Below are 13,612 nucleotides of genomic sequence, written 5' to 3'. Positions count from 1 at the left end.
CTGTTCTTGAGGGAGAGGTGGAGTGCCTGCTTGCCCTGCACCAGTTGTCCTCAGGGGCAGTGACTGCTGGCTTTCCCCTCAGTCAGCTGTGTTAGGGGATCTTTTTGGCTGTGACATGAGTCACCTGGTGGCCTGTCACTGATGTGAGTCTATTGCCCCCAGAGGAGCTGACTGACTTGAAACTGGTGGGCAATAATTCATTGTTTCCATGGCAACCAGAGGATAAGGGTATTTGTAAAGTGTGGCCATGGGAGCTACCCCTTTTCCAAGGAGGAAACTGGCGACTTGGTGCGTCTTGACTAATGCAAGTGGTCATTTAGGAAGATCAAGAGTCTGAGGTCACTTGGGCTTTCTTGAAGGAAAATAATTGAATCAGCCGGAGAAGGGGCGGGAACAACTGTCAGGTAGGTAAGCGGTTTCCCCAAAGTGGGCAGAGGCAGGACCGGCCCACTTCCTCTAGGGTTGTAACCCTGCAACAGAGCTCCTAGAGAGGTACATCAGGAGGGAAGGGGCTGTGCCAATAGTTTTGCCTTCTTCCTTGTCTGTCTTTTCCCCAGGGGTACAGCTTCCCCTGGGAACCTGGAGAAATACATTGGTTTCTCACCCTCACCTACCTCTAAGAACTTTAGCCACAGCCGGTCGTTTCTCTCTTCTGTGTCTGGAGGGAGGGCCTGTGAGGACTGTAGCAGGGAGTATGCACACTGCAAAGCCAGCTACCTAACCACATGGGCCCCAGAGGGTGTGGTGTTCAATGCATTATCAGGACTAGGTGTCTGAGACTCCCTGAGTCTTCCCTTTCCATAGGATGATCACCGCCTCACCCTGCCCACACTCTGGTGTGGCTCCAAGAAGGAACTAATGGAGACTAAGAATAGACTGCAGACCCAGGTTAGGTAGGTGGCAGATAGGCGGGGTTGGGGTGGAGCAGTGATGCAGACTGGGTGGGAGCTGCAGTGGGATCCTGGCACCTCATCTCTGTTTGGTAACCTGGTACGAGCTTAGAGCACTGGATTAAATCGTGTCCCTCGTTGGACCCACAAAACCTCTGTACTTAGATTTTCCAGTCTTCCCATCAGTCTCTCTATGAGCCAAGAAGCATGCCGGGAGTTCCAGTCATGGGATGACCAGTCAATCAGGTTCCCGATGAACCTCCTGGGCCCTCCCAGCACAGGTCTCAATACCACTCATGCTGCCTCCTAGGCGCATCTTTTCTCTGGGTTGTCACTGCTGACCACTGCGTGGTACTGGGTGGATGACTAGGACCAGTGAGAACTTTTGGAATGACTGAGGTTTGTTGGGACACACAAAAGCTATGCCAGGTTCCTGACCTTGATAGGTGGCACATGGTTGCCGAAGAGGTCCTGGACACACAGCATGCCTGAAACCATCCTTCCTCCCAGGTCCCATAATGCCTGGACAGAGCCCTTCCTTCCCTCCCACTTCTCTTCCCTGGTTCCATGTTTCTGGAGGTAGCTTCAGCCTGGGAGCTTCTTGCTCATCTGTAATGCCTCTCTCACACCTGCTTCCTCCATCAGGCTTGGCCTTAGCCCAGGGCTGCAGAGAAGTGGAAAGCAAGCCCATCATTTTATTCAACACGTGCTGTCAGGTTGTGTTCTAGCCTAAGCCCCCGCCCTGGCACCGTGGAGGAGACAAGGCATGGTCCTTCCTCCCAGAGGCAAGGATCACGTTCACAGGGGATAGATAGGAAAGTGAAGTAAGACAGCACTCAAGCCGTGAGAAGTGTTCTGATAGAGAATACCAGCATCCAACTGTGGTGGTGACTGCCTCTAATACTAGCCTTCAGGAGGTTGAGGCAGGAGAAATACCAGGAGTTCAAGGCCAGCCTAAACTACATAGTGAGTTCCAAATCAGTATGGGTTATGAGTAGTTTCAGAACCAAAAGCTGAATCAAGAAGACTCCCAGATTCAGAGGAGGAGAGAGACCACTTCTGATTGAGTCAGGGCTGGACCGGTACATGTTTGCATGTGTGCAGAGATCAAAGGGCCTTTCTAGGTGATGCTCCAGCGTCCTGGCTGCAGATGGGCTTGGCTCGCTCCTCCGTGGCAGCTGGTAGGAATCCAAGGCAATTTGCTCTTTGCTATTACTTTACTTCAGGAGTACTTACCTTAAACAGTAGTTGTGCTACTGTGCATTTGCCCAAATGCCAGCCCTATAAATCAATCCTGCTTTTGCTGTAATTTCCGAGGTGCTTCCTCTTCCTAAGGGACAGATGCAAACCTGACTGGTAGTTCTCTCCAGAGCCGTAGCTGTAGCTTTCTACATCTCACACACAACCCCGCTTCCTTTCAGGAGTTAACGATCTGTAAACTCATAATGCAGATACTGATAGCAACATCACATCCCATCTGTAAAACGGTGCATACTTTTCCAAAAAGATTTTCACACAGTTCTATTTAAAGGTAGATAGGGCTGACGGGTGGGGCCTGGTAGAAGCTGCTATTTCAAGGAACTCATTTGTCAGGAATAAAAAGCCCTTTTGTATTCCATATTAACTCTTCAGGTATTATTCTGTGCTTAAAGAGAATGGGTTGTCTGAAATGCCTGTATTCTTGTTTGAATGACCATTCAGGTCTTTTCTTAGGCTCCAGCACCTTTGCTGCAAGGAGGTCCATCACCCTATTGGTGTTTCCTGAAGTATGGGCCTCATAGGTGGTGACTTGAGGAACAGTTTTAGGTGACACCTTGATATATATGTTGTAAAGTTAAGTATATGTTTTTAATGTAGATGAGGAAAAATTGGACTCATATATCATTCCTATGATTTGGTATAAGGCTTAGGATAAGATTGCATTTAAGAAAAAATAGTACTCAGCAGGGAATGGTAGATCATGCCTTTTATACCAACACTTGGGAGGCAGAGGCAGGAGGATCTCTGTGAGTTCAAGGCCAGTCTGGCCCACATGGTGAGAACTTGTCTCAAAAAAGAAAGAAAGAGAAGCAAGCAAATCAACACTGCTCCATACCTCTAATCCCAGTGCTTGGAGGCTGAGGCAGAGGAGTACAAATTTGAGGTCATGTAAAAGGACTCTGTCTCAAAAAAAAAAAAATTGATTGTAAAGAATGATATTAAGTAGCTAACATGCCAGTGTGGCAAGGCCGTAATGGTGGGACGTGAGCAACTAAGGTTCTTAAACATGTATGGAATATGTGAATCTGCTCCAAATTTTAGGTAGCAGTAAGGTGGAAGATGAAAATCCACCACCAAGAGAAGGGGCATTTGGGGAGACGAGAGACTCCGTGTACTGTACTCTCTTAGGTGTGACAGGCCAGCTGTGCTGAGTGGCCCTTGGGCTAAATGGTGCTGTCTGTGAAGTCTGAGACCCTTGCTGCTTAGCTTGTGGCTTTACAGCACAGCTAGAAACAGCCCCGCCTGCTCGGCCCTCACTGTTGCCTTGGAAAAGATAAAGGGCATGGAAAGATTGTTTCTTGACTTGGCCTAGAACCAAACCTTAGGAGGCTTTATTTAGCTCCTGAACGCTGCGGCAGCCCAGGCCAGGGCTGGCCACAGCTTATCCATAGATGCTACCGTAGTGACCTGGGGGCCTCGAGATGACAAACGTTCAGCCTAGCAGACTGTAAATTGCTGGGGATAAAGGGGTTCACTAGGGCTGCAGTTTTAAGCCCTGGTTGGAGAGAAAGAGGTGTTACCCCTCCTGTGTTGGGGAAAGGCTAGCTGTGTGTCAGAGCCCAGGGGAAAGCATGCCGAGAGCAACCGTCTCTACATTTGTGTTACCAGTGTCCAGCATGTAGTAGCAAAGGAGGAAATGAATGCTGAGCCCTGGTATTTTAGAGACAAGCAAATCCCCAATAAGGACTAAAGAAACAGTTGTCAATTTACAGCTATTTGTTTGTTTGTTTGTTTGAAGTTTATTGATAACATCGCAAGAGGGCAGAAGCCGGGCAGTAACTCAAGAACCATGTGCATTCAGAATGTCCCAACACAGAAGCATATATGATCTCGATAAATCCGTCCCTTGTCCAAAGATGGAAGTCTCTTCAGTGCTAGCTGTTAGTAAAATTTACAGAGCTTAACTTCACATCACTAAATTCTCAGGTGCCTACACCCCATCCTAGCTTGAATTTTAGGAGTGTAGCCCAGCGAGGGGACTTTTGGGGGTGACTGATTATTACCTTTTAAGAGTGAGTCTTCCAGATCTCGTTTCAAAAAACCAGTCTTAGGGATAGGATTATGAGGTGAGGGTCTTGTTAAGATGGACTGTTAGGAGGCAGAGGGTCTTGCTCCAGGGCTAAAGAAGGCTTCCTTGGAGCAGGGTCCAGATCTCCAGAATCTAAGGAGCACTGAGGAGCTCACCTCTCTACAAGATGTTTGCCAAATGCTCAGGTAAATCCTTGGATGCCAGGGTACAAGTGAGGAATGTAGGGGAGCAGTGGTTTCCAGCACGGAGGGCAAGTGCAGGTCAGGTTTGGGAAGCAGCTGGCGGGGGTGGAAGGGGACAGGGGGAGGCACTGTGCATCTGACTTGAGGGCTGGAGCCCTATTGCAAACTCTAATCGATACTCCAGTGTGTGCTGGAGGCCAGGCTGTTTCCAAGCAGCCATTTGCACCCTCTGTGCCTCAGGGCCCTAATGGTTACACCTACCAGACTGTGAGATGCCAATGAGGAACACTTAGCACAGGTCCCGGTAGTTGTGAAACCGTCAATAAATAACTGCCCTTCCTTAGTGTGGAGTTTGCCCTGGGTTCCTACTGCTGCCGAAACAAATCAGCACAAACTCAGCTAGAAACATCCCTGATTTAGTGTCTTGCTTAGCTTCTGGAAGCTTTCAAAGACTAAATGCATTTCACCTTTCCCCTACATTGCCCGGCTACAGGTCCCATTCTCTAGCCAGAAATTTAGCGCCCCCCCCCCCCACCTCATTGTCACATTGTCTGCTCTCTGACTCCTAAGGGCCCACTTAGGAATCTTTGTATATTTAATCGTATTCACCGAGTCCCTTAGTAACATGGTCATGGGTTTGAGGAAGCCACATGTGGACACCTGTGGAGTCATTGTTCTCTTTACTTTAGGGTGAGATAACAATTTGGAGAGTTGGGGGCCCGGCAGCCTTCAGACATTTGAACCACTCAGGAAATGGTATGAAGAATATCCCTTCAGAAAGCCATCAGGGACACTGGGGTGGGTTTTCTTTGTGGCTTGAGAGGTTTCTGGTGGCTTGATAAACTTTTCTAGCTTACATTAAGGGTGCACATTTGATGCCAGAAGGGAGCTATTTGAGACAAAAGGTATGTAGGTACAAGCTTGGAAAAGGTGTAGGGAGGGAGGAAATCATCCCAGGGTGAAAGATTGAGGAGTTGGTATCGGAGGACGTGGGGTGGGTCCCAGCTCTGCCTCTTTACAGTCTGGGTTATTTCTGTTGTATAATGAGGAAATTTAGAACCCATTTCAGTGTGGGTGCCTGAGGGCCAAAAGGCAAGTATGGAGAGGGGTTAGAGCCTCTTTTGTAAAGGTCAGGTGTGATGTGGGATGGAGGCTTGGGGAAGAAGAGTGTAATGCAGTTGTTGCAAAGGCCTGAGGGAGATTACCCACTAGCCAGGCAGGTACCATCAAGGCTGTGCAGGGTTTAGGTGCTGAGGCTGGGGGAGGAAGTGAGACTTCAGCTGTGCTGTGAAGAAGAGGTGTCACTTAGCCAAGAGAAGAATGCATCAGGCACCATCAACAGGGAAAACCCAGCTTCAGGGACTGAGCACGCCTAGCTTTGGACCTGGAAGAGATTGGGAGTTGGGGAAGACCCCGAGGCCAACGGCGATACGCTGCAGCCCAAGTCGTAGTTTATGTCCTCTTTATTTATCTTTGTTTCTTTCTAGGTCTTTCCTACTAGATTATAAACCAGGCAACAGCAGACACAGGGCTTTGCTTGTTTCCTGTGTAGCCATTGAGGTCGCCATGCGTTCGTTCAGTAACTGGTTTGTTTGTTTGGTTGGTTGGTTTTTGGTTTTTTTTCGAGACAGGGTTTCTCTGTGCTACTTTGGAGCCTGTCCTGGAACTAGCTCTTGTAGACCAGGCTGGTCTCGAACTCATAGAGATCTGCCTGCCTCTGCCTCCCGAGTGCTGGGATTAAAGGCGTTTGTTGAATGGACAGATAAGTGAACCTATCTCTCCTAATTAAATTTTGTGGTATTTATATTAAGTCTTTGAAAAGAAGGTGTTCTTGGGAGATCGACCTTACTGCAGTTGGCTGGAGAGAGAGAGAGAGAATTTAGAGATCAGTTATAAAAACTTAGGTGGGAGGAACCAGTCCTGGAGATAGCCAAGAAGACTTCCAAACATGGCAGAGGGGAGGGAGAGAGACTGGAGAGCGGCCAGGAATAAACCTGAGGGTTCTACATGATGAACATTAGATGTTTTTCACTGAAGGTAAATTTTTAACACTCTCTCTGTACCAACCATTGTGCTGGTTGGTGGCATCTGGCTTAACAAGGTATGATTGACACCACAGGGAACAGGAATTCAAGAGGGAGGGAAATCTAGCACGGGTCTGCGCCTTATGTCCTAAGGAATGGCTGAGGTGAGCATGGGCGGGTCACAGCTGACACCTGTGACGTGCTAAGTCCCTAGGACAGAAGACACCAGCACAGGTGCCCTGAGGCCAGGGTTCTCATACTCATTTCCGTCCCATTCTCTCTAGCTCATTCTCTCAGTTTATAGATCACTTCCTGGGGAGTGGGGGTGGTGGTGTCTGTCCTTTGGTGTTCCATCCATAACTGAACTCAGCCTTCGTCATGAAAGAATGTCTTTATCCACTCTTCCCTCTCCAGAGCGAATGAAAAGCAGGTCCTTGGTGACCCTGGTTACCCCTGGGAAGTTGGCTAGGTAGACAGTGCTGAGAAAGCAAGGCTGCGAGAGAAACAGCACAAGACGGTAGCAGGAATATGCTTTTTCTTTGACATTTCAGTGTTTTCAAAAGTTTCTATAATATAGTATCTGGCACCACATGGAGACTGATGACATCAACCTCAGCCCTTGAGATGTTGAGGCAGGAGTATTGCTGTGGGCTCCAGACCAGCTTGGACTACAGAATGGCCTTCTGTGTGAAAACAGACAGCAATAATAATACTAACCATATGACTTTTTACCACCTTTGCACATGTTGGTTAAAAGAAGAGAAAAAAAGATAGAGAGAGGGTCTGGAGAGATGGTTTGGTGATTGAGAGCACTGGTTGTTCTTCCAGAGGACCCGGGTTCAATTCCCAGCACCCACATGGCAGCTCACAGCTGTCTGTAACTCCAGTTTTGGGGAATCTGACACTTCATACCAATGCACATGAAATAAATTCAAATAAATTATTTTTTAAAAATGCAGAGAGACGGGTGTCTTGAGGTTTGGCACCTCTTTCATGAGCTTTTGGCTTGCTTTCTTGCAGGTGGAGGCAGGGAAGGGCCTGGAGATGAGGAAGCTCGTTCTCTCAGGCTTTCTGGCCAGTGAAGAAATCTACATTAACCAGCTGGAAGCCCTGTTGCTGGTGAGTACCTGAAGGAGGGTGTTGCTTAAACACTGCTCCTGGCATTGGAGAGGAAGGGGACCCATGCAGGACAGACACATCAGTGCTCCACTGTTCACAGCTGGACATCTGAGAACTGGGTCAGTCACTGCCACGTTTCCATGACTGTGAGAAGCAGGGAAAGACACACAGGTGTGGGAGGACAAGCACTCTCGTGGATGGTGATGACTGTGACATTGTATGACGGACTGATACAGTGCTGTGTACTGTGGACACTTTGTTACCTACCCAACGCTGTACTCTGGGTAGTGTCTACCAGTCAATAAAGCTGAGACTTCTTCGTCACCCTGGATCCAAATCCTTCCTCTTCCCCAGGAAAGGAGACCATTAGCACCATCCTGAAGGCTCTCTGTCGGGAAGTGTGAGATGGAAGATGCCTGTTTTTAAAAGTGCTGTAGCTCAGAAGCGTTAGACTCGCCTGAGCTCTCAGTAAAGATGAAGGTGGTGTTGTGTGAATCAGATTGGGTGGTGACTATTAAAACAGCCTTCAGAGATAAAAGCACCACACAGATGCGTTTGCCTTTGAGGGAAGTGCTTATTAGATGCGTCTGGGTATTATGCAGAGTGATTGTGCAGTGTAAATTCTTTTCTCTGGGTGTTGTATAGTCAGATGGCATAAAATACTGTTTAAAAAAATCTGAAGCAGGAGAATCATCATGAGTTTGAAGCCACTGTGGGCTGTAAAATGAGTTCAAGCCAGCCTGAAAACCTTGTCTCAAAAAACAAAGCAAAACAAACAGATAAAACCCCCCAGAGAATCAGAGATAAATGTAGACCGGGAGACGATGGTCCTCTTAAGTAAGATAACGTTTATATACTTGCTGTAATATGAGGTATCATTCAGTGTCTTGACTTTTATGACCCAAGGAATGACTATTGAATTGTAAAGCTATTTTGCAGGGCACTGTACTGAACTTGTTTCGGGGTCTCCTTGGTAAGTCATGACTTCCAAATGGGAGACAATGGCAGATAGGAGTCTGGTTTGAATCTGGAGCCAGGACTGGGACACAGCCTTATCCTGCTGTTCGTGGAGGGATAGTGCTTTGTTTCCACGCTGTATCCCCTTGGTGGGTTGTGAAAGTGTAGAGGTTTGAATCAGTATTTTAAAACAAACGGGAAAAGTGTTCATGTGCATTATCATCAATAAAGGTTAGGTGCTGTCAGGATGTGTGTGTATAGGTGATGTACAGGGGCTCTTAACCTTTTGTTATTGCCCCTCGTCTTCCCCCTACCCCTGGCTCTTTCCCCCTTTATTTCTCATGCAGCCCGCAGCCCAGGCTGGGCTTGAACTCACTTTGTAGCTGAGGCTAGCTTTGAACACCTGATCCTTTGCCTCCACCTCCCAAATGCTAAGGTTACACTTATATGTTGGCCCACTACATTATTTCTTAAATGTTTTGTAGATTTCCCGGGTAGTGGTGGGACACACCTCTATTCCCAGCACTCAGAAGGCAGAGGCAGGCTGATCTCTATGAGTTTGAGGCCGGCCTTTATCTACAGTGCAAGTTCCAGGACTTCTAGGACTAGACATAGAAAAACAAACAAAAACCAAAAACAAAAAATGGTTTTTTAAAAAACATATTTATGATTTGTTTAATTTTTATTTTATGTGCATTGGTGTGAAGTGTCAGATCCCCTGGATCTGGATCTTTGGACAGTTGTGAGCTGTCATGTGGGTGCTGGGAATTGAACCCTGGTCCTCTGGAAGAGCCAGTAGTTTTAACCACCGAGCCATCTCTCCAGCCCCCCAAAAATGTTTTGTGGATTCAAAAACCACTGTTCTGCCAGATGTGAGAATGTATGCTTATAATCCAAGCATTCCATAGGCTAAGGCAGAACAGTCATGAGTCAAATGCCAGCCTGAGCTAGAAAATGTGACCTTGTCTCAGAACAAACAGGCGAGATGTTATCTTTGGAAAGCTATGTATAGACTCTTTGGTCCTTAGGTTTCTTGTCTGAAGATGATACAATCGCCCCTACCTTCTCTTGAGGATCTATCCCAAGACCCACTGTGAATGCCTGCAAAACCCGGGATAGCACTGAATCCTAGGTATGCTCCTATGAATACAAATCTGTAGGCAGATTAGGTACCTTAAGTTATTAACAATAATTAATAAAGTTGAACAGTGGTAACCATATACCATAATAAAAGCCATATAACATGGCTTCTGCCTTGGAAAGTCCAAACACTAGTGTTTTCAGAGCATAGATGACCACAGCTAACTAATGGTAGCAAAACATTGCTACATTGACACCTGTCTCCCTCTCTGGGTTGAGTAGATCAGGTGATCCTACAGAATGCCCTGCTGGGTACTAAAGATAGGAGGCAGACAGACCTGTACCCCAAACTGCATTACTTACTAGCAGAATGCAGATATGAAAGGCACTGAGCCACCTGGCTGTGAGCCCCCACTTCACACTCTACCCGCATGCAGTGGGAAGACTGTGTTTCATTGTTTCTGTCTGCAGTCTGGGTTCACAAATAGCATTCTGCATGGGACTGTAGTGAAGATAATCCGTTGTATTCAGTTCTTAGAAAAGGGCCTGTGTGTTACCTGGCATGGTTACTATTTCCTACAGAGCTAAGCAAAGACAGGTGAAGGCTCCTGTGTTCTCTTTGGTTTTGTTTTGAGACAGGGTCTTGCTATGTAGATCAGGCTGACCCCCAAACTCGGAACTATCTTCCTGCTTCTGCCTCCTGAGTTCTAGATAACAGTGAGTTGAAAATCCATGTCTTGCCAAGTATAATGGTATGTGCCTGAAACCCCAGCACTCCAGAGGCTGTAGGAGTCTTTGGGTTCCCCTCCCCCCACCCCCAGTGGAGGAGGAGGTACTCCTGAGAGGTGTGCCTCCTTGCATTCCAACCTCCTTTATCAGATATTCTCATCTGGGCAAAGATAGATTTGGGAGGAGTCTCCCTGCCACACCTTCTGCACAGCTCCTACCCCAAAGGCACAAGGACTGTGCTGTGTGGTTGCACACCCTTCCACTCCTACCCCATTCACTCAGGCCACTCAAGACGGGGAGAGACCCGTGGGAAGGTTTATTGCTGGAAGGCCCAGGGAATGGGTGGGCTGGGCTCTCCTCAGCCTCTGACTCTCTGGATAAACCTCTCAGTCTCTCCTACCTTCACAGATTTGGAGGCCTTCCCTTTTAGTCACTGGGAAGATCAATGCTGCTTTTCCTGGGTGGTCTAGCTTAGAGGCAAAACTGTTTCTTTGGCTTTCTCTCCCCCTCCTCTTAACCACAGATGCCCTTATCCATCACGGAGTGACTTGGAAGTGCAGTGTGTCTGTTTTCCTCTCAGTACTTCCTGTTGTGCGAAGGACTAGGCCTGTGTACCTAAGACTGTACACAGACTGTTCACGCGGGCAGAAAGAGAGAAAGAGAAAGCCACACCAGGCTCTGTCCCCAGCCCTTGGGTGTTGACTAGGGCCATGGTTAGTAATCTTTTCGAGGCCACTGTTCCTGATGCACGTCTGTTACTCCTGAAGTCCAGGGGCCCAGGTTTGGGGATAGAGGATGGAGCTGTAAAAGAAAGAAGAGAAAACTAGATGGGTTGTAGTTCTACATAGGTCCTGTGCAGGTGTGGACTGTTGCTACAGTCCATCTCACCTTGGAGCCATGGTTGCCACAGCTAGCCCCATTGCCTCCTTCTCTTAGCCTTTCATTTTTGCTGTTTCCATCTGTCATAGTCCTGGGGCATCTCCCCTTGCTTATCTGCATGATAGCTAAACTACACCTCCTCCCTGAGCGCAAGGCTAGGTTAGTAACTAACTGTGCCTGGCAGGGGACAAACCTTCATGGCTAGGAGGTGGAGGAAGTGGGCAGATTTCTTTCTCCTGTTTCGAAAGACCACTTGCTGGAGGACAAAGCAGACATGACTGTGTGAGATCAGAACTGGCCCAGCCCTATCTCTGGGAGAAGCTCCCAGGGTCGGAGTTGAGATCACCCAGGGGTTCTCTCTGAGAACAGCCTTGCCATACAACTGTACCCGGGAGGAGAGTTGAGGTGGCCCGTGTGTGTGCTAGCTCCCTGGCCCTAATGGCAGTGTCGGGTCAAAGCTCAGTGAGAGGGGACTGGCCTGGAGGCCAGCATGTAAGTCTTGAGATAAAAATAGCTGACAGAGGACCAGTCAGCCTTTCCCCCTTCCCTGTGGAGAATGGGGGTGAGAGCAAAAGTCGCTCATCTGGTGAGAAAGTCTCATGCGTCCGGTGCAGGCTGGTCCGTGTGACTGGTCCTGGTTAGAGTACTTTTCTTCCCCTTTTGTAGACAGTGGGAAGTTTAGGAGGAAGCAGAGCTGTTGGGCCTGTCTTGGTGTAGGAGGTAGATGAGTGCGTGCTTCCCCGGCAGCCAGCTTCTGAGAAACCTTGGCCTTCCCAGGACTCTTCTCCTATTCACTTTGCTCCTCCACTCTGGGGGTTGTACCAAGGTGCAGGGATGAGTGTCTTTGGAGTTCTGTGGCATTTGAACCTGTCCATTGGGTCTTAGAGATGGAGAGGGTAGCCTGCTATGTCACATCTGAAGGGGAGTCTCCTGTATCCTTCCACCTGGGCATGGGAGAGCAGTGTGCCTTTCTCCTGGTTCCCCTGCTCCCTTGTCTGTGTGATCATGCAGCTCTCCCCCTGCTCAGCTCTCTCCAGCTTCAGAGGCCCCATTAGATGTCCCTTCTCCTTGAAACCTTAACTTCGCTGCTCCAGTATAGTCTTCTATTTTTGGTTGTGGGCCTAGCCTTTAACGGCTGAGCCATCTCTCCAGCCCTCCAGCATAGTCTTGAAACCAAGATTTATGATCCAAGTTGGGATTATCCTGCCTCACACTGGCTACCATGTTGTTTGATTTGTTTCAATCCATTTTTCAAATACAGTCTAATGTTTTTAAGAAAGGGGATCAGGGATCATCAAAATGATCTCCCACATACTAGGCTTCTGTTGCTCCCTCCACTTAAATCCCTCTGCAGATGCCGGGTCATTGCATGGTCAATGGTGTGGTCAAAGCTGTACTCCCTCTGCTTGACCCCACCCTGTGATCCATCCAGCCCCGCCTCAGCTCCTCTCCTTTCCCACTGCACTAGACTTGACGACCTTCAGCCATCAAGGGAATCTTGATGAGTACAATTCCCTGAGGCCTCCCTGTTTCTGAGAGTCAATGTCCCCTCTTTGGAGAAGCCATCTGACTGCCCTGCCTCAGGGGGTCCTTTCCCTATTTTCTTCATTACATTTACTGGTGTGTATAATTAGATGCTGGATCATCGGCTTGTGTTTCATTTGTCTCCTCTACTAGACTGGAAACCCCGTGAGGACTGGGATTGTATGTGTCCCAGGCATTCCACTGGGTATTAAGGATTGGCCTTATGTCTGCGACTTGGTTCATTTTTCACAGGATGAATAACAGTCTTGCTTATCCTCTATATGCCAAACATGTACTAGATACTTTATTATCTTTAAAGATTTTTAATTATTTTTATGTGTATGCATGCATGTCTGAATGAGTTTATGCACACCACATGCATGCACCAGCTAGAGGCAAGAAGAGGGCAGGAGATCCTCTGGAACTGGAGTTTATAGATGGTTGTGAACCATCATGTGGGTGCTGAGGACTGAACCCAGGTCTTCTGCAAGAGCAGGAAGCAATCTTAACCACTGAGCCATCTCTCCAGGCCCTAGGTACATTATGTAATGTGTGACTTTTGATATTTGATCTACCGTTTCAGTTCTGCAGAAACCTGCCGGTAAAGTGACGATACACCCAGAAATGGGTATCAACTATTTAATGACAGACTCAGGGCTCCAGGCCATACTGCCTGGCCTAACCCAGGTTGACTCCCATAGTGTTTTCTAGTGAGAACTTGGTATGGAAGGTCACTTGGTTCTAGTGTCAAGAGGGTCAGTAGGTCTTCTTGACCCTGGCTTTGTCGTATCTGGACTTTGTAGAATGTGGAGGACAAAGAAAGTCAGAAGTCAGATACTGTCTGGGTGTCTGAGGCATCTTCTTGTGAGCAGATAGGGGAAGCTGGAGTACAGTGGGGCTGGAAGGCTGGCTCCTGTGGCCCCCTGAGGCTGGCTGTCA

The 13,612-nt window shown here is 48.1% G+C and overlaps 1 protein-coding gene across 5 annotated transcripts in view; it reads left to right on the top strand.

The window, feature by feature from the left end:
* Positions 1–13,612, top strand: part of Abr (ABR activator of RhoGEF and GTPase) — a 198,714-nt gene that overhangs the window by 121,817 nt on the left and 63,285 nt on the right. For all 5 annotated transcript variants that reach the window (XM_057775296.1, XM_057775300.1, XM_057775297.1 and 2 more), the window contains one exon: positions 7,406–7,504. In XM_057775296.1, coding sequence (XP_057631279.1) covers positions 7,406–7,504 — 99 coding nt within the window. The remainder of the gene's footprint in view (positions 1–7,405; positions 7,505–13,612) is intronic.

This window comes from Chionomys nivalis, chromosome 7, assembly GCF_950005125.1.
Source record: "Chionomys nivalis chromosome 7, mChiNiv1.1, whole genome shotgun sequence".
Lineage (NCBI taxonomy): Eukaryota > Metazoa > Chordata > Mammalia > Rodentia > Cricetidae > Chionomys > Chionomys nivalis.
Note: the sequence above shows the minus strand (reverse complement) of the source record. Positions and strands in the feature narration are given on the sequence as shown.